Source organism: Rhamphochromis longiceps, linkage group LG8 (genome assembly GCF_057381845.1).
Source record: "Rhamphochromis longiceps isolate RC_006_pf linkage group LG8, R_longiceps_female_GT1.1, whole genome shotgun sequence".
Taxonomy (NCBI): domain Eukaryota; kingdom Metazoa; phylum Chordata; class Actinopteri; order Cichliformes; family Cichlidae; genus Rhamphochromis; species Rhamphochromis longiceps.
The window spans coordinates 29455703-29476642 of record NC_140564.1 but is presented as its reverse complement, the minus strand read 5'-3'; the positions used below and the strand labels follow the sequence as shown (position 1 = coordinate 29476642).

At 38.5% G+C, this 20940-nt stretch overlaps 1 protein-coding gene across 2 annotated transcripts; it reads left to right on the top strand.

Annotated features, from left to right (window-relative positions):
• The first annotated feature begins 5057 nt into the window (after positions 1-5057).
• Positions 5058-20685, top strand: LOC146663978 (plexin domain-containing protein 1-like). Of its 2 annotated transcripts, none has more exons than XM_085415367.1 (13): positions 5058-5662; positions 12760-12920; positions 16133-16276; positions 16362-16431; positions 16532-16654; positions 16740-16858; positions 16989-17088; positions 17345-17437; positions 17528-17609; positions 17678-17738; positions 17824-17941; positions 19051-19208; positions 19946-20685. In XM_085415367.1, the coding sequence occupies exons 1-13, from the start codon at positions 5587-5589 to the stop codon at positions 20069-20071; spliced, it is 1431 nt and encodes a 476-aa protein (XP_085271493.1). In that variant the 5' UTR covers positions 5058-5586; the 3' UTR covers positions 20072-20685. The 2 variants fall into 2 exon arrangements, with proteins under 2 accessions (XP_085271493.1, XP_085271492.1); XM_085415366.1 differs by having other exon boundaries at positions 17342-17437.
• The last annotated feature ends 255 nt before the right edge of the window (positions 20686-20940 follow it).

Sequence of the window (20940 nt, the reverse complement as noted above, 5' to 3'; positions counted from 1 at the left end):
AGCCTCTGTTGCTAAGGCACTAAGAACATATATTTATTCTTTAACACTTTACAAATGCAGCTTACTAACCAATTTTGCTAGAGTTACTGTATTACTTCATATTGTCATTCTCCAACTGAATAAAGTTAGTTTACACATTTTATTATCTAATACCTTTAACCACTTAACATCTAGTGTTTCAAGGATCAGTGTGAGTGAAAACTCAAATATGCAAATTAATATTTCCTTTTTTTTGTAAATCAGAATTTTCAATTAAGACACTACTTAATTGAAAATGGTAAATATTTCATGGCTCAGACTTTAAAGTTTTAAGCGGATTAAAGTGTACATATGGTATAAAACATTTCTCATTAATGCAGCAAACATTGTGTTGCTCACATTAGTTTTGTTGTTGTTCTTTCTTTTCTTTTTTAAACAGTTCACACAGTTCACAAACATTATGAGTCTGGAGGAAATTCTCATACTTGGCAAACATTTGTGTGTTGTAGCAATATCAGTGAATATACTTTTAATGAACTTCTCACATCAATCGGCAAAATAAACAGTCTCCTAAATAATCATGTGGTACAAATTTACCGGCTTACTGGATCTATAAAAACAGTAAAACCTTCTGCTCTACAGTCACTGTGTTTGCGTATTAAAACAGGGGAAGATAAAACATTGTGTAAGTTTATGGGGAATCACAAGGCAGGTCATATTTTAAGCATAATTCTCCCCGCTAAAGGATCAGAGTGTGTTGGATCATTTTCAGCCAGATCTAGCAGCTCATCTCCATCCAACATCTTGTTCCAATTGATGACAAATGCGCTCATTTAACATTTTGACAGGCGTGAAACACATTTTGAGTTGGCCTTTTTGGTTTAGTCAAGTTAAACCTCTTTCATGTTTCATCCAGAGTTTTGCCCTAATTATGGTACCTTGTGAACAAGCAAGAAGTCACATGAGGAGAAACCCAAGGTAGACACATAGAAAAGATAAAAGAAAAAAAATGAAAATATCCTATACAATACAAAAAGAAGAATATGCTTAAAGTAAGCCGACCACACTGCCTGTTTAATTTAGGACTAGTTTTGTGTACATCTGCTCTGTTTGGTTTATGCACCAAAATATAATGTGCATATTCTGGGAATTTGCACGTTTCAACATTTATAATATAAATGCAAGAATTTAACAAGGCCTACTCTACACAGAACCACATGATGTCCTCCTACCAGTTCATAAAAACACAGGAGGATATAGGAGAAAAATATTGGGGGGCATTAACTGATCATTTCAGAAGAACTATGAATATCTTAATACACCTACTAACATTTCGTCATCCCACTACACTGGGACATTCATCGCTGAAAGTAGAGCAGCACCAATTGCAAATATATGCTGGTGGTTTCCTTATTGTTAACAAATCCTACGAAAAGACCAAAACAATAAAGAGATTCATATAAAAAAAAAATATTGTTATGCAGCTACAACCTACACACAGTCACACACAGTCACACACACACACACACACACACACACAAACATGTCACAAATTCAGTGTGTGACATGTTCCCTTATTACAACAAGCACACACACCTTGACTTCCAATCCTGTTAACAGAAATGCTCATTGGAGCACCAAATGTGTATTAATCTTCCATAAATTTGCTGTGCGTTTTAGAAAAGGTGAGGACAATGATTTAGGTTTTTTTTTAATTGATATATAAAATAAGGCCAGCCACAAAACCTGTTATTTCAGTTTAATTATTCTTTAGTTTTATACTTGTGTGATCTTTATATAAGACCAATAATAAAAACAAACTAAAAAGAAAAAGATGTAAGCTCTCTAAAAGCAAAAAACTTCAGTTTTAGAGATTTTTTTTATGTGGACAGCTGTCTGTAACATGCTATTGGGACAGATGGAGAAACTTGTGAGGTGCGTTCAGATGATGTTTCTTGTGCCTAAACATAATTACTTTGTGTGAGTAAGGGCAGGGGTGGGCAATTACCAATTTACCAATGGGCCAAAACGGGCTATTGTTCAGAGCCTCGTGAATAAGATGAATATAGTTCAGTTTATAAAGAGATAATCTTAATTTTATGTCTTTATAAACTGCTAGTGGTCAGAGTAGATGATTTAATTATTGTTTTTCTTATTTAATTAACCAGGAAAAGTAAGACAACAAAGATTAAAGTTCCTTTTATGTTCGCGAAGGACAGCAGTCCAAAATTAGTAGCACATACACACATACACATCCAAATTGATGCACCAGTTAGATTCAAAATCCAAAATTTTAGGACAGCCCAACCCTAGGTTTGAGTCATATCATCAATTCTCCGTGCCTGACTCTGTGCAGCACGTATCATAACAGCAATTCTTCTACAAATAAAGAAGTTACTAAACTACACACAAGGCTAACACCGAAGTTTTGTGCTTGTTAGTTTTTATTTGAAATATTTGCTTAATTACAGTTTTTGCCCACTGCTTGAACACATTTTGCAAAACCCCGCTCGCTGTGCCAAAACTGTACACACAAGTACACATGACACAACACTGGGAAATATACTATTCACATCTGTGCCAAATTGGAACTCTACTCCCAAAACCTAAACTCTGCTGTCAAAACCTAACATTCCTTTGTCAAAATGTAACTCTGTTGACAAAATGACACATACCTGCACCATATGCAAACACTCACAGATCAGGGGGAACACACTAGTCTGCTGTACATAAAACACTGCAGTCCTTGATTCCCATTGTTTATTCAGAAGGCACATTTACAGGAGACACATTTCCAAACAACCATAAACGCAAATAGACCTACTCAATACTGTACATTGCAGTACCATGAATACAGGTACAGCAAATAAAACAACAACAACACAATAGTACTGCAATAGAAAAAACACTATACTGTAAACACAAAAAACCATGACAATTGTGCATAAGTGGGCTCATGGATCCCGCCGTCTGTTGGGGTCTGGCCACAGGACCTCATCAACATCGCAAGCAATGTCCTCTCCCGCTAGGCACCGGGGTAAATATCCTCTTGCTCTCCCTCCATCCATGCTTGCAAAGTTCTTGGAATGGCTACGCTGAGGGCTTTTTGTAGTTGGCTAATTGGTGTTCGGTTTTCCAAGTAGGTGCCTTCAGGTGTGTATTTGAGTGGTTGCAATTACCCGATGTGTTTTGTATTTTGGATACATGTGTTTTCCGAATGGCACCCTGAGATTTCATTTTGTGAGCGAAGTGTCTTATGTATGAAATAGAGTGTAGCATGCAGGACCATGTGTGTTGCATGAGGGAGTAGGTGTGTTGCATAATTGGTACTGGGGTGCAAAGCAGCGCTTTTGTTTAAGGTAGGGGTACATGTGTTTGAGGTATGGTAACAACAGCTTCACGTTGTGTTACTTTAGTCTAAGCATGGGTTTATAGTGTTCAAGCAACGGGCAAAAACTGTAATTACTTACTTAAAGCACCGACACCAGTCTTTCCCTCCTGAAGTGGCCCATAGTTCTGAGAGGGTTTTCTGAGAGACATATCAGGCATCTAGTGTGAACACAGGAAAAGCTCTGATAAAATCCAGCAATCCAATAGATAAGATGGGAGTTTTCATCATGGAGCTGTAGCCAAGAAGTCTACAGCAACTGTGTGATGCTATCATGGACCAAAATGTCTGAGGAATTTTTCCAGCTCCTTGTTTAATTCTTTCCACGAAAAATTCATATAGTCCTGAAGACCAAACTACCAATCTGTACCTAATGAAATTGTCAGAGACTTATATAGCACTCCTAGAGGGAAAAGAAACTGGGAAATACAGTTTTTTCTGATTGCTTACAGTTTTTTCTGATTGCTTAAGCACATGTTATGTAACTATTGGCTAATTTAGCAAAACTCTACACACAAATAAAACAACCTGTCACCCAATTATCCAAACATTTTAGTTCTCTTGCAAAAGCAAACACAGCTAGATTAACTCTTCACACCTTTGTAAAAATGGTGTTTCCGTATCAAACAGTACACACAAGCCATCATCTACTAAGCACACAATGCGCCAACTGCACACTGATGGTATGAATACAAAACACATCTGGCGTTTGCCTTCCCTGTGCACAAGGTAGGCTATGTCAGTTTGAGCTCATACTTCTGTCATAGATCCATAAGCATGGAGGGATCCAAACTTCAAGTACTGGTGTTTAGTCAAACACATCAAAACAAACACAAGTGTTTATTTCCAAGTATAGGATTATTTGCAATCGCCATAATGACTATATGGGTTACGTGGTCTGCAGTGAACATGCTTCCTCTGCCCCCTCCTCGTCTTCCTCTTGCTCCTCCTTGTCCTTGTCGTCCTCTTCATCCTACTTCTTCACCTCCACGTCCTCTTCCTCGGCCTCCTCTACTTCTCACTCTTTCTGCTCCCACCATTGTACTCCGCACACACAGCTTACCTGTATTATAGTGCTTAGGCTGATTGCAAAGTGAACGAATTATCTAAGAAAGTTTTCACATGTGAAAGTGTGCCAGACAGTTGGCAAATTAGTGTTAATGATAGCCATACATGTGTATACTTTTGCTAGGAGTGTGTTGGAAATTTGGAAATTGAGTGTTGTGCAGTGAATTGTGCCTACAGTCTTGCAAAGTGTGTGTTACAAAATTGCAAACTGAGTGCAAAGCAGTTTTTGTGCTTTTAGTTTTGCACACTCAGTGAGTGGTTTTGCTATACGTCTGACTAGTTTTAGAAATTGTGCTACAGGAATCACAGTTAGTGTTTAGGCATTCGGTAAAAACTGTAAAAATGGTCACCATAGCGCCACTATCAACAGCACCTAAATAATTCCAGGTTCTTCTTTTTCAAGTGTTGGACACAAAACATATTTACCTCATCAAATAATCTTCTACTACCAAGAGTAGAAAAACAGTTCTTTTCAAACCTTTCAATTAAAAATGTGCATTATCTCTGTAACAGACTACAGAGGAAGTTCTTCTCAAAACGCCAACCATTTAACTACCACATTTGTTTTGGTTCAGCTTGCTTCCACATGGGGGAGACATGCTCCTCCCATCTTCAACACCCCCTTTTTTTCTACTGTGTAAGGAAAGGAAAAAAAATGTAGAAATACATAAATATTTCCTCATTTTGGGAAGTCTTCTAAAAATCCAGAGCTCTGTTTTGGAGAAAACAGAAAAACACAAGCGAGACAGACAGACATCCAGAGGGGAGGAGGTGAGACAACCGAGTGAAGAGCTAATTCAAAGATAGAAATGTGACTGAAGCAAAGGAAGAGCACAGAGAAAACACATCTCTTCACTTCAGCTGTTTATCATCTCTCCTGCGTTATGGACCGATCATCTGAGACAGTATTCTGAGGGCCAAACAAGGGCAAAAAAGGAGGAGGGAGAAAAGCAGTAAAACTTGGCTGAAGTGAGGAAACAGCAATTGTGTGGGTGAGCAGAGGCGAAGAGACAGAGACGAAAGGTGGGGGAGTGGTGGAGTGAGGTGCCCTATTCCTTTACACAAAGTGAGAGGGGAAACTGGGGAAAAGAAGAAGAAGAAGACAAGGAGTGATCAAGAGAAGGGGAAGGAGGGAGAAGAGTCAGCCGGACATGGGGCTTTATGCTGTTCTCCTCATCTGTCTCTCCCAGGCTGAGCTAGGCAGAGTCTGGGCTCAAGAGCATGAAGGTAAGCCCCCTTTCTTTAACGTCAACACCCAATACAGATCTACAAACAACAGCACCATTACGACTACCTTTTTGCACAACAGACTGTCAAGTGCCACACAAAACAGCTTCTAAAAATCTCAGTTAAAGTTAATATCACACACACACACACCTGAATTTGTTGTCACTAACTATGGAAGGCTTAAAATGCTTTTTGGCACTTTTTATGGCATGTCTATGGATACGTGCATGCGTGAAGTTAACTGGTCTCGTGGTAGTTCTCACTGTCAGTCACAGGAAGCACATAAAAGATGGTGTGCGAGTCTGGATTTTTATTTTCTCTCTCTTTTCATGATGCTATTCCAAAACTTCTGTATTTCCAGTTTGGAGGGGGGAAAATAAATGTCTGGGGTTCATTTGCTTTAATAATACTGATCCTGTGAATGAGAATTTTGGATTTTAACAAATAAATATTTGAGGGTTTAAGATTCATTTCCAAAGTAAAAGATGAAAGTCAGTCAGTGAGAACAGCATCTGAGCTAGGATTTCTTAAATTTGGAAAGTTTCATCTCAGACTGTGTCTCATCACCTGCTCTGTGCATTTCCTGTATATGGATCCTCTGCCATCCTATCTGTAGGTGTGTGTTGGTGCGTGTGTGCATGTATGTATTTTTGTTCTCCTTGGAGATATATTATTTTTAGCCAGCCCCCGTTCTTCCGCTGTTCCTCCTCCTCCTCCGACAATCAGCAGTGCTCTAGTTTCTCTGGCCTCTCCTGTGGTCCCAGTTCCTCTGATCAGGGGCCTAGCTCTGCAGAGGACAACCAGACATACAGAGAGACAGATCTCCTCAAATATACGGTCACACGAAGTCCAGCATAATGTCCAGGCTCATCTTTCCTACTAACACTCCAAAACCAGTGATCCAGATCAATTTATTAGAGTCTCCCTCGTAAAGATGGATTCATATTTGGGCCCTGTAAACTCAGACGTTTTTAGATTAGTGTTCTGTTTCAACAGAAAGTAGAACAGCTCTATACTAAAAAGGAAGTGCTGGAAGCTTGGTAATTAAATGACTACACGCTCAATGACTTATCCAAAGGAACGCCTGACTGCAGATGATGCCAAATCTCTTTTACAGAGCAGATAATAATACAGCAGAGTTAGGTAAAAAGACTACATGGCTGTCCCAACTTTCTCAAAGGTCAGGACCATCAAGACTGTTTACACATCTGCAAATTTCAGTGTAAATTTCACAGAAGTTAAACACCACATAAAAGATATGTGTGGATTTTATGAATGCTGATATATCCATGTACGTGTTGCTTTTATAAGCAGGATATCATCATATTATATCAAATCTGTCTGAAAAATACCAGGAAAATACCTGTGCTAATGAGTTTGTGCAAAAGCAGGCAACACTGTAACTATGAGTCTATAAAGATGCTAGTTGCTAACGTGCAGTAACAGTGCTAACAGTATTTAGCAGTCAGTATCCTTAGCATGTTAGCATGCTAACTTTTGCCATTTAATCTTAAATACAAACAACATGTGGCCCAGGTATCTGGGCTAAAAGCACTAGATGAGAAGCCCAAGTTTATTCACTAATCATCTTCATGTTAGCTGAACCAAATTTCCACAACAACCAATCCAACTAGAACCTAATGGAAGAAGCACAGTATAGGTTTCTGGCACAACCACCTACGTTCAAGGTGGAGAGGAAAAGGTCTGACTTTATGGTCTTGATGGCTTTGATGATGCTGATAAAGGTCAAAAGCTAAAACACGTCAGTCAAACAATAATGCAGTGTCAGAGCTTAAAAGTCTTAAGGCAACAGGGAGTTTTTTGCTTAAAAATGCCTTTGCTGCAAGACCTCTGTTGGTCAACAAATGACAGCAACCTATGTTTCGTATGCACAGTCGTGCACTTCTAAAGTTGTGCGATAACCACCTTGGCTTGAAATCTAAACTATAATCACAAGGATCTTTAATGACAAAGTAGCTTTAATTTATATGTATGTACAAGTAACCACTATAAGGGACTGGATCTGTGTTACCTCTATAGTTTCCATTTGTAGTCCAAGTTCCTAATGACCAATCATGTTTGAGCAGATTCTGGTTGTGTACAGGCAGACAATCTGCACGAAGAGCCAAACAGACATTAGCCAAAGGGTAGTTTTTTTAAACCTGACGATTTTTTAGCTTTTTCTTAGCTGAAAAAGCTTTTCTGCATAACAAACAGTGAATAGAAGACGGAGGACAAAGTCTTGGCCTGGACATCGCCTGAACACTCCGGAAACCTCCAAAAATTGGCAATGGACTCCAGAAGCGAGGGTTACCAGATGTCCCACTTTATATGGGAATGCACAGCATATTTGTCCCTTGTTCCGCCGTTCCACATACTGAGATGATGTCTCGCATTTTGATTGGAACTAGTTTACAAAAGTGAACACATGTGGGTCTCACAAGAAACACATGGTTCAAAAAGAGATTCGCTGACCTACTGCAACCCAAAGATCAGTAGGCGGGAGAAGAGCAGCTGAAATAATATTTAAAGTTTTTAACAGTATTTACAACAGAAAAAGGGAATGCACAGATATATAAAGACTATAAATATACATTGTGGCTTTCATTTATATTAATAATAAGTTGTGGAAAATTGCTTTCAAATACAAAACAGCATTTTCCAATAGATGGTCATTGCTAAATCATTAATTTAAACTTTTGTGTATTTATTAAGTTAGACGTTAAAACGTGAGACTACCTCTTAGCCCCATGTGGTTAACATTTGCCTCATGTAGATGGATTTGCACTATTAAGAGTTTTTTAAACAATGTGGCATCTATACAAGACTATTTTGATTTTAATCTGATCGGCTGCACTTATCATTTCAAGGGGCAGAACATTATTTTCCTCTGAAGTCATTTCTTGGTTGCTACTGCACATTTCTTACTAAGGTAATCTCAGATTTATGACTATAAATATTAAAGCACTAAATAAACAGTTAACTACAACTGGCCAAGCACATCTGCAAACTCAAATCATATGTCATCTGGACTGAAAATGAAAGATCTGTTCAAAAACATAAACAACTGACCCTTGTCAATTTGTGCACATTAATCTAAACACCACATTTTTCTATTTATTTTCAGGTCTTTATCATTCCAGCTGCTAGTGTTTGCGATTGTGTGTTATGGTTACTGCTGTTCTGAGGATAAGGTGCCAAATAGGTCCTCCCACGCTACTAGCTCCAGGCTGGTTTTAACACAGATCACCCTTTTAAAATCCAAAATAATAAAACCACTGCACTGAACTATACTGAGTCGACAAGCGATGACCTCGTCTTGTGATTATTGTTCCCTAATCCCTGTCCTGACAAAGCACGTAATACTGTGTCTCATTTCCACCACTAGAAAAGAGTGATAGGGTCAAGACTTTGATTGTATCTTGAGATTTAATCTGCTCTCGTGTGCTGTGTTTGGACAGTGCACAATAGTTCACTCTCTTCAGTGTGTCTGCCTCTGGAGCAAAGATGTTGGCCTTTTGTTCTCTGTTGATGGGCCTGCAGATAATTCTCTTTCCCCTTCATTGACCAAGTACATGCCCTCGATGTATTCCCGCCTGTACTCAAACTTCAAAGTGTTGCACATTTACCCAGGAAAATATTGTTTTCAGAAGAAATGTATTTTTCGCCCATGGACTTGATCCATCTGAGCAGACTGAAAGGCCATTTAGCTTTTGTCTCAGTTTAGGAACGTGGCTCTGGTTTTTGTAGAGCCTTCAAAAAATAATTTCATACAGAAGAAAATATACCCTGTTGTGTTTCTTAGATATCTGTCTTTGACAACAGATAATGAGGTAAATTATAAGGATAAGTAAAAGGTTTGTGTGTTTATATTGTTATTATATTACAGCTTTGCATTTTCATACTTATAAAGGAAAAAAATAGAGCAAAAAATGAGAGAAATGGAAATAGGAGTGTGTAACATGGTACTGGCATGAATGAATACAATCCATGTATCAACAGAGCAATGTATATGGTTCATCAGGCTGTGTCCTAGTTTGACAACACCCACTAGATTTGTGGCGGTTGCTGCAATGCAGACACATGTGAAGGTACAGTGGACACCGCTGCCATGCAGGTGCCATCTCCTCAAAATAGCGAGCATTTGTTAAGGGATTTAATGTTTCTTAATCAAGTCAACAGACTTGGCACAGAAATAAGGATTTTCTGCTGTTGGATATGTGAGGTTGGCTAAAAAAAAGCAGAAAATCTGACATCCTGCAGATGCATAGATGTAAATTCAAAGGACTGTCAGAATGTGTTTCATGCCTTTGATTTTATTTAGCAGCAACATCAGAGGGCATTTTTGCAGTGAAGCCACTGACTATTCACCCGTACATCTGTCACACATCATATCTGTCGCGTCAACAATTAGACCATTCATCAGCATAGGTTTTTTTTTTTTTTTTTGCACCAGTTTGCACATTCCCAGTGCAGGGTCCACACGCACATGTGTCTGCCAGACATGATGCTACTGAGGCCTGTCTTAAGTCCAGGTCCTTATGCAAAGCCCAGCACACTTTTGATGTTGAAGTTCATCCAGCCCCACATGCAGACAGTTAGATAAGGTTAATGATGTTTCAGGAAAGAAAATGTGAACACTTGGAAGATCTGTAAAGCAAATCTCAAAGTGACCTATTGTAAGGGTGGCAGGAAAAATCTAAGTATAGTCATGGTCTATTAGACTGTAGCCTAAACTGCGCTAACTTGTGTGCAGCCCCTGAACTCCCCTTTTCAGTTTTCCTGCTCCTCAAAGCTCCTCCTCATTGTTTAACTCTGCTGTTTGAAGCCTCCTCCGCTGTTTAGTGATGATGATGATAAGTGCCAATCTGACCCAGTTAGAAGCTTTTTGTTCTGCAGCAGTGAAATTAGCTTCCACCGCACCATAATCAAACAAGATTCCTCATTAGCACAATCTCCCCCGAGTGTGTAATAACCTCTCTTTTTCACTTGTCCTATTTTGTCCCTTAAGACTTTTTAATTTAATATCATTCTTACTTTAGAAAAATTAACATTTTATATATATTTATTTTATGCACTCTCTGTTTGTGTGGTATCAGGTATAACTTTGTGGAGTGCATGTTTTTTGAATCAGCGAAACAATCAAAATACAGGCAGTTAATGTTGGGCTTTAAAACCGGACAGGAACCTTTTGATGTTGAAGCCACAAATTTCTAATTTTATTTTATTTTTATAAAACTAAGTTTAACTATATTAGGTGCACAAAAACTATAAGGTCATAGCCACCGTGACACGTTGGCTTGTGAAGTCCCATTATGAAGCCTCAACCTGAGTTGTACGCCAAGGCGCTAGATAATCCTTCTTTCTGACAAATTTTATTTTATTTTATTTTATTTTATTTTATTTTATTCAGTATGACACAAAATGAGCGACTGAGCCCATAAACTCATCAGCAAAGTGTTTACAGAGGCCTGGGACGAGGGCCACTTTCTCTTCTTTTGCAACCACATGTATTTCCCCCTGGTGATCGTTAAAAAGAATGCAGTTTTAAGATACATTAAGACCCAGGAACTACATCCATCTTTTTCAGTCTTTATGATTAGGTGTGAGTTAGTCATAAATATTCATTGTAGTTTTTGTATTAATATATAGTCTATATGTCTATATAAAAGATGGAAAGCAATGTCAACGCAGAAGTGCCTTAAAGCAGCTCCCCTCTCCCCCAGCAGAGATTGACTCCACTGGTCACAACACGAAGTCTGATTGTATAGATGACTGTGAAAAAATTACTAGTAAAACTACTAATAGTTAATTTACCGCCTGTGTTAAGAAACTGGAAGGTTACAAAGCTATGCCTATGCAGCAGCGATTTGCTTTCCTGCCAATCTCACTTTCAAGCACGTTAGCAAGTCCAGCCTTTGATCTTAGGTCATCTTAGGATCACAGTCAAAGTTTTCAGTTCATACCAGAGCTGCAGGATGGGGTCATGGTTGGGGGTTTGTGCAGTTCTTCAACAACAAACGGTGAAAAACATTTTCTACAGGCCTATTTTTTTGTACACAGGCCTTTCATGTTAGATGAGACAGGGGAGGAATACAAACTACTGCTAAACTTATAATCTGGCATTAACATTTTAATCATAACAAACTGTCAATCCAATAAAACAGCTCCAGACTGAAGGGGGGGGGGGTTATCCACATAATTTTGGCCATAACTTCGAGACGGGGTTCATCTTTCTCACACTGAAGGGAATGTTCATAACATGCTGTTAATTAATAGCTCAGTTCAGTGAACTAACAGCTCAGAACCAGACAGCAAAGGGAATTTAATCCCTCTGTTTCAGAGGGAATAATGAGCTCTTAGCCCTGTTGAACTATCAGTGAGTTCTGCTGATTTTGCAACTGCCAACTAAAAATGTGGACAGTGAGTCATAGATCGGTTGAAAAAAACATAAACAGCCATCTATGATCTGTTAAGCAGATGTCACGAAAGCCCACACAAATGTAGGTGGTCAGTAGAGATGTGAGTGCTCTAAAAAGATGCACACACAGACAAACCCCCACAATCCTTTTGTACATACACAGGGATTATTTGAACAAAGAACAATGTTGGCACCACATGATTAAAAAGGAATCATGCCCCTATTTCTGCATGACAGATGTACAGTATACAAAATCTACGGTGTTGTTTGTGCTGATCTTATTTCTGTCTCTGTGTGAGTTATTGCTCCGTGACCTCTAAACATGGATTTAATTTTCTTTAGATATGTATGCCTGTTAATGATCCAGATTATGGTAACCAATAAAGAACAGATGTGACCACAGAGTTTAAAGTCAAAGTCATTATAATGTCTATAACACAGTTTTCACACATTTTGAGAGATAATTACATTATCTTGTTTTTCCTCAAAGTAATTGTGATTTAGTAAGCAAGTCTGTGGCTTTTTGTTTGTTGAACTCTTATGTCTCAAATTGATGGTTAACAACAGGTGAGAGATTATGTGGTGAGAGTATTTATTCATGGATTAAATCCTCAAGAAGTACATCATCGTGAATGAATCTGCATGTATGTGTGTGCTGCTGCTTGTGTTGTTCTAGATGCATGGAGTGGAACTGCTTTGGAAGATCCGTCCAGTTTTCACAGAACCAGGAGAGACCAGCAGACCCCACACAAACACAGGGAAGCCCGCAGCTCACAGGCTGAAGGAGGAGGAGGAGTTGATATCAGTCCCCTGCCTGACAACATGACTCGCATAGTGGTGAGATGCAATGACTGATTCATGGCTAAGACCTTAGATTACAATAGTGACAGTAGGAAAATCAACTATTTTAATATGGCCTAAATTCTGTTCATAGAAATGACGCTCCCATTGCTCTTTTACTTACAACACATACAGTAAATATCAAGTTTAATGTAAGCTCTAAAATAATGACATCATGCCTATGCTTGAAGCTAAAGCTACACAGCGTATAGCTGTTCCTTAAGCTTTCAATCTCTCTAATGGCCAGCAGGGGGCATCTGCTCTGGTTGTGGTCCAGCTAGATGGCCATGAGAAAGTGAGCTTCATATCAGTCGATTTCATACCAAAGTAAACACTTTCCTAATGTCTTTACTGTCTTAATTGTTTATCTTATTCTTATTGTATTCCAGTGTTCTCTAACTTTGCACTGTCCACTTTCTGCTGTAACAAAACAAATTTCCCCCGTCTGGGACTAATAAAGGTTATCTTATCTTTTCTTAGATGGCCAACTCTTTTTCAATTGAGAATAATGTTCATTTAGAAAATTATGGTCCTATTTAGAATAAAACAGATGTTTTTGTGTTGGCAAACCTTTTGTAAGACTGCGATGGCCAAAACCGCCAACAGTTTCTTATAGAGCCACTTTCAGCTGTCATAACTCTAAGTTGGTATGAGGTTTCCTGTTGAGCAGATATGCTGTGTTTGGTTTTTTGCAAACATGGCACTGTGCATAATAACCAAACATCTTCAATTTGGTTTTATGTTTCCAACGGGCACTTAGGATTGCAACTGTGCAAACCTTAGCATGCTGTTATGTTCTTTCTAGAGAGAAGAGCAGTCCAAACAACCCATATTATTCAGCCATTTTCTAACTGTACTGTCTTGAACTTTAAAAGTTCTACAGAGGAACTGTCTACAGAGTCAGTTTTGTTGCTAAGTTTGTATGTTGAGACTGCGTCACTGCATGTGGCTTCAGAATGTGCTGTTTGTATTGTATTATCTAACTCTGCTAAAATTATGCTAAAATTAGCCTAAACTGCATAATACTTCCTTATGGAGGGCTCATTGTTGTAGAAAACTGTACAGCCACAGAGCTACAACCAGTAAGAGCATGAGAAAAACTGCCCCAAAAACTGTGACCAGTGAGAATGAGGTCAACACAGCTGTGCAAGTCATTGTCAGCTGAATTACAGAAATGAGAATTCTTATATTTATTGGTTCTGCAAGAAAAAGGGCATTAATAGCTGCCAACTTAAAATGACATTAGCCTGAGGGATAAATATCCCCTACTTATTTTAGGAAAACTAAACCATCCATTACACCAAAGCCAAAGAATCTTTAGTGTCAATCAATATAGTGATGTTTACATGGTTATTATAATCTTTAAACCAAGAAACAAGTTACTTTCACGAACGCTGCAGAATTAACCTAACCATAGGCTGGGGTATCACAGGTTGGTATGCTGACCCCTAACAACATTTTAACCTTTAATATAGCTCATTGTTATCTGTGTATGACAATATGAAGAGATAAATGTGAGGCAAACTCTAACTGTAAATGGCTTTGGTAATGATATTGTGCTGACAAGTCAAGTAGCTACTGCCAAGCCAGAAAAAATAAAGTTTAGTCAAAGGTAAAGCCTGTAGCACATCACTGTCCTGTGCCATTTTCCAGTCATTATTTTAGAAGTGTGTGTCTGCGTGTGTGTGTTTTTAGTGCATGGGATGAGGTTTTATGAGTGTCTTACCTCCTAGACTCATCTTTCACTTCAATCAGCCTCAGTAAAAATTAGCCCAAATAAATTGTGTTCTACGTTTTTTTCTTCCTCTCCCTACAATTCAAATTGAAAACAGACCACATACTTGTGTTGCCAGCTTACAGTGTTTGTTTAAGCATGGCTGCACACGAGTATGTGCATGTGTGTGTGACTCACTTGGATTGGATCACAAGTAACCCTGTTATAATGCTGTTGCTGCTGCTGCTTTTTTAGGGGGAGGCCTGATCCCAATTTCCAAAACCCTCCATCTCCTGTCCAATCAGAGTCACTTCAATAAGTCAGTCAGCTGTGAGGGAAAATAAATGATTATTCTCCTCACCTAGAATCCCCCTAGAAAATACAGGCTGGTGTCAGGCAGTGGAGATGGAAGAAAAAAGTGGGTCACTTGCTGTAAGTGGAGCAGCCGGAGCTGCATTTAACTGCTCCACTTTCTGAGCCCATACTAAACCCCAGAACCATTGCTCTCTGTCACCTTCAACTATGCTATACATTAATAATGCCATCAAGACTGGAGATCTGTATGAAGACACAAGTGCTTGTTGTCAAAGCCAATGTGTAAACAGCTCCATCAAGTGGCACTATGTGAGAAGGACTGAAGGGAAAAATCCCTGCATGACTCACTGAGTTTTATCCCAGTTGTTTTTTCAAAATAAGACATTTTTGCTTTTTTCACATTATTTTTGAGCTGATCGACTAAATAGTGTTTTTTTTTTCACTTCACACTTACACTAACCTAAATATTTTTCACAAAAAAGAGGAAAAAAGGTAAGACTGTACTTTCATCTAATACCAGTAATAATACCTGTAATACCTGTACTACAATATGGTGCAGCGAATAATTATAAGCTTTATTTAACTAAGTAAGCCATTAAGAGCAGAGGAAATAGAGTAGCTTAAAACATATATATCAAAATGTAAACACTGGAAAATCTCAACAAACCAACTCACAAAATGCTGCCTCCTGTTGGTGAAAGTCAAGTTCTGAAGAAGGTAATTTAAAAAAAAGTACCTTGTACAAACACAAATGTAAGAAATCTGTTTAGAACGATGATAAATGTTTTGATTAGCTATTAGAAACTGGTACAATAGGATGCAAAAATCCCCCAAATGTTCATAAAGATGAGTTCTCTTTGATAAGATTTCTTCTCAGAGATATGTAAAAGGGTAAGATGTTCTATTTTTTTCATTTGTTATTATTATATGGAAATGCACGTAGCAATCCTTTAGACTACTAGTTTAAGATGTACATAAAACAAGATTGAAAACTATGCATCTTTATTTTGGAGTGGCTAGAGCTACCCAAAATGTATACATTTTGAATTATCCAGTCCTGTAGTAAGTCATTGATTTCAATATAAATCAGTCGAATTTCATACAGAGACCTACTCTAAACTACCTCACCATGATTAATGTATTCAGGAAACTTGTCTAATGAGTGACCTCTTTCTCTCAGGAGGACTCCCAGAAGTACTACAGATGGCAGAGTTTTGGTCCAACAGACACACAGACTGCAAGCTTGTGGGTGGATATGGACAACCTGCACAAAAACCAAGTCAGAATTCACGGCATACTGTCCAACGCGCATCGACAGGCAGCAGTGAGATGAGCGTTCGCACATTCAAGCACTAATGTCTGATTTACAGACAGATTTAACCACATCTGACATGTCTTCTTATTCACAGAGAGTGGCACTCTCCTTTGATTTCCCCTTCTATGGGCACTACTTGAGACAAATTATTATAGCAACTGGAGGTAGGTCACATGCTTCAGTTTAAAGATGTGCTGTTCGACCATGAGGTAGAGGTGTTTTTAAAATCTTTAACAGTTCACTTCTCTTAATGTTTCTCTTCAGGTTTCATCTACATGGGTGAAATAACTCACAGAATGCTAACCGCCACCCAGTATGTCGCTCCCCTCATGGCCAATTTTGACCCTAGCTTTACTAAAAATTCAACAGTGAGGTACTCGGATAATGGTAGGTAAAGGTTCCTCTATGAAGTCTCTAGAGTTTGGGAGCTCCTGGGTATCTCTGACTGGCCTTTGTATACTGCTTTGCCCAGGAAATTTATTTGTCGTGCAGTGGGACAAAGTGCGGTTAAAGGACCGAGAGGCAGCGGGGCCTTTTACTTTCCAGGCAGCGCTCCACAAAAATGGAACAATTGTTTTCAACTACAAAGATGTAAGTTATGTATTTTTAATCAGATGTAGCAAAAAATATAATTCCACCACTTCAATATTTTGTAAAAAACACAGCTCAGCTTGAATGTCAGGTTTACCAGTGTCAAAACAAACTTCTGTTCTTTTTTGAGATCCCATTGCCAGTGGAGGAAATAAATTCTACTGAGCATCCGCTGAAAGTTGGACTATCTGACGCTTTCATGGGACACCTCCCTACATCACTGCTGTCAGGTCAGTTCCTTTAAAATAAAAAAGAGATGCTTCCTCTACTGTTAATTTAAAGTAATTATTCATATTTTAGTAAATTATTAAGCCAGTTAAGGCAGAGGAGTAAAAGCAGAAACTAAATACTTTCCATTACAAGTAGTTCAATTTGAACAGGAGTTAGTCCCCTCTCAGAAACATGGAGAACAGGCTTCATTTTAAGTTTTCACATGAGACTTAATACAGAAGAAAGGCTGACATTCAATTTTTGTCTTGATAGAAGCAAAGCGGCGTACTATCTATGAGTATCATCGTGTTGCCATTGACACCACAAAGATTGTGAGCGGATCAGCTTTTGAGTTCACACCTCTGCCCAGTAAGTTCTGTTTCAAACTAGTTTTTGTTCGACAGCCTAGCCTCATTACTCACCCCGTAACTGCGTAATGATGCGATTCCCGTTCCCCAGCTTGTCTTCAACACACATCCTGTGATCTCTGCCTAACATCCAACTTGACAAGCAGCTGTGGCTGGTGCAACACACTTCAACGGTAAGACAAAGTTCAATTCGTGATGTTATGAGACTCTCGCCTTTTCTCACTTTGCTTTTCATTTCTAGATGTTCTGATGGTATAGACCGACATAGACAAGAGTGGCTGGATTACAACTGCCCTGAAGAGGTGAGACTCATTACCATATTACACAAGAGAGAGATGAGCAGCTTTGTTACTGATTCCTGAGTCATTCTTTTCGGCATTCACTCAGGCTAAAGGCATGTGTGAGGACTACAACACAGTTCTACCTGAAGCAACTATGAGCTCCTTTAATCACTCCTCTCCAGGTCCAACCGTTTCAGTGCTTGAAGAACAGCCTGTTACTAGGGGTGAGTTGGAAAATACAGTGCTGGTATTTCAGCAAAAACTCAGTCCCACAACTGGTGAAGGATTAATGAAGGAATATTTAATTGTTTATTTTTTGGGGGATCATGCAAAATGTGACCCTTTGTGAATAGATTAAGGAGAAGCAGAATTACTAGTAGCTCTCTGACTTCTGAGCATTACAGAATTAAAGCTGAATTTCCATAGAGAGCATAAGCATTCAGGTACCAGCTGCACGACTCAATATAAACAGTAGATAGCCCCTAAATCTGTGTCAGATTTAAACTTGTACATCTTTGCAAACATTTTCAGAATGTAAAAAATAACAATAACAGAAAGCTTATCATAAAGCTAGTCTCACTATAAAATTATGACTAATAATTGCTGAACTTATCTATGTATTTATATATGAGATTTTGTGTAGATCTTTTCAAAGACATGTTTATGTAAAATCAAATGTACCTAAGCAAATAGGAGTGCCTTCTGTTGCATTGGCAGGGACACTTTTTATGAATAACTAAATTTTCACTTTTGACAGTAATAATCAGAAGAAACCATTAGAAGTGTGTGAGCAGAAGCTATGATTTCCAAAGCTTGTAATCTAACCAGGGGTAGGCCCCAGGGATCAATCCTAGGACCACAATTTATTCATTCAATATGTTCAAAAATTTTAAGTTCATCTATATGTTTCTACTTATTTATTTGTATAAATTCTGCTAATTAAGAACCCACTGATTTTAAATCTCATGTGTTCTATTATCATAGTTAAATAAAGATTATGTAAGTGTCAAACTCAACTTTAATAAAGTCCAACAGTAAAGTAGTCAAATATTTGTTTTTCCATGTGGACTTTGGGAAGAGACTGATGATTGTTTTTTAATGTTTTTCTGTTGATTTTCTGTGTATACAGATTTTGGGGAGATTTACTGTAAATACAAACAAGTGAACATGAATTTCTTTTTTTTTTTTTTTTAATTTGAAAACGAAAATTGTCCCCACTTAGTTTTAGGAAGTTGGCCACAGAGTTTTCCAAAGTAAAGTCCATAGTTAGCTACCTAGGCATTTCTATATTTAGAAATGCTTTAACAGGAGCAACAATCTTCCTTCCTTTCAGATATACAGACGAGCCCTCCAAACAACGGGATGACAGAGAACACGGCCATCATCGCAGGCGTTGTGGCTGCTCTAGTTCTGCTTGTAGCTCTCACCTTACTGGCTGTTTACTACATCAACACACATCCCACAGTGGCTCCACCATTCTACCTCATGCAGGTCAGAAAAACAACATCCAGCTCTCATTCCCTCTGCAGTAGGGATGGTCACAGACTTTAATTTTCTTTTAAAATATAGAGGACCTTTTCTTGTCTTAAAATATATGTTTTCCCTTAATTTCACTTTGACCTGGTGGGCTGTAATATACTGCTATGGTCAGATGGTGGTGGTAAAGTTGTTTTAAGCCACTGTTGAAATACATCATTGATGCTGGTATTAAAAGGAATGTAGATTTAAGGCACTTCTGCATTGGCTTCCCTTTTAAACCTGGAAGTTATGTCCATCTTTTATAATGTCTACATAACTACCAGACTTCAGACAGGTGAAACGTGTAAGCATGCATACTCTGTCACTGGGTGACCAGTTTATTTCACAGGTCAATGAAATGACAGATTCACCTGATGAATGAGAAGTGGGTGATGTTCATGTGTCTGCAAAAAGACTTGCAGAAGTCTGTGACAAAACAGCCCTGAACACTGGAAACACTCTCCTGATGATCTTTAAGCTCCAATGGGCCAATGAGCTTGTGGCTTCACAGTAAAACCCACTCTTGACTTGAAAACACTCACCTTTAAAATTCATAAAAGCACTTGCAGTAAAGTTTAGGGGATTTATGGATGTGCAATAGGCACATCCCAGTGGCTACATTCATCTTTTATGCCGTCTATGGTTGAAGCCTGCATCTTCCCATTTGCCTGCTAGGTGGTCTTTACCTACTACTGTTTCTCTGTCTGCAGCGACGCACCAATAACTACTGGCCCTCTATGAAGTTCCGCAATCAGGGCTGTCACTCCAGTTATGCTGAAGTCGAGCTCGGGGGCCATGAAAAGGAAGGCTTCATTGAAGCTGAGCACTGCTGCTAAGGGTCTAGGACTTGCAGGACTCAATCAGTGGAAGAGAGGACACCATCTTGAGGAAAACTGCGGTACTACAGGAGGATGAATATGGACATTCAGGCTGACCATCAACACAAGATGTCCTTACTCCAACCTTTGAGGCTGGACAGTGTTTACTGTAACTGCTCTTGTAGCTCTTGCCAGCTTTCTCTGTGTCTTTTGCTGTTTGCCATCACACAGAGGATTAGCCATATTATCTAAGGGTTGGAGGGTTTGAGAGGAAGACGGCAGTACAGAAATGATGAGATGCAAATGTCCAAAAGCCAATGATGCAAGGGCCTGTCAGGGAATGAATTAAACTAGCCTTCATACTGCAAATCAATGTACCACTCAACTTTACTCTGTGTTTTTTGTTTTTATCCATTTTATGGAGTCACTTTTGTTTCATGAAACTTCTACGCGAGCAACGATGAGTTCATAAAATGTTATATCTATGTGGACTTCACTACGACAGATATTTAGCTTTATAGCTGATAGTGATTATAAGGACGTATGTTGTTTGGATGAATTTTAGAGACGTGTTATGAGGGTTTTCTTTGAACCTTTCTGTTTAAATGTCTTCTAATAAAAGCTGGTGACGAGTCTGGATTTTGATCTCAAGGTCATAGTCTGGTGAGTGACTAACATCTATTTAGATGGTTTTCAATTTTTATAACTAAATGAATGAGCCTTAAAATATAAGGAAACAGCATTAAAGATACTATTAGAGAAATACCTTATGTGGGCATTAATACTTCATGTGCATCTAATTTTTAAAAATAAATTTACATTATAGCTTAAGCACTGCTGTGATAACAACTCAAAATGACTGCATGTATGGAATTCATTTTTTATGC

Coding starts and splice junctions, on each gene's coding strand:
- LOC146663978 (XM_085415366.1), top strand. CDS start 5,587: ATGGGGCTTTATGCTGTTCTCCTCATCTGTCTCTCCCAGGCTGAGCTA. Junction 16,432..16,531: donor AATTATTATAGCAACTGGAG/GTAGGTCACATG, acceptor GTTTCTCTTCAG/GTTTCATCTACATGGGTGAA. Junction 19,209..19,945: donor CACCATTCTACCTCATGCAG/GTCAGAAAAACA, acceptor CTCTGTCTGCAG/CGACGCACCAATAACTACTG.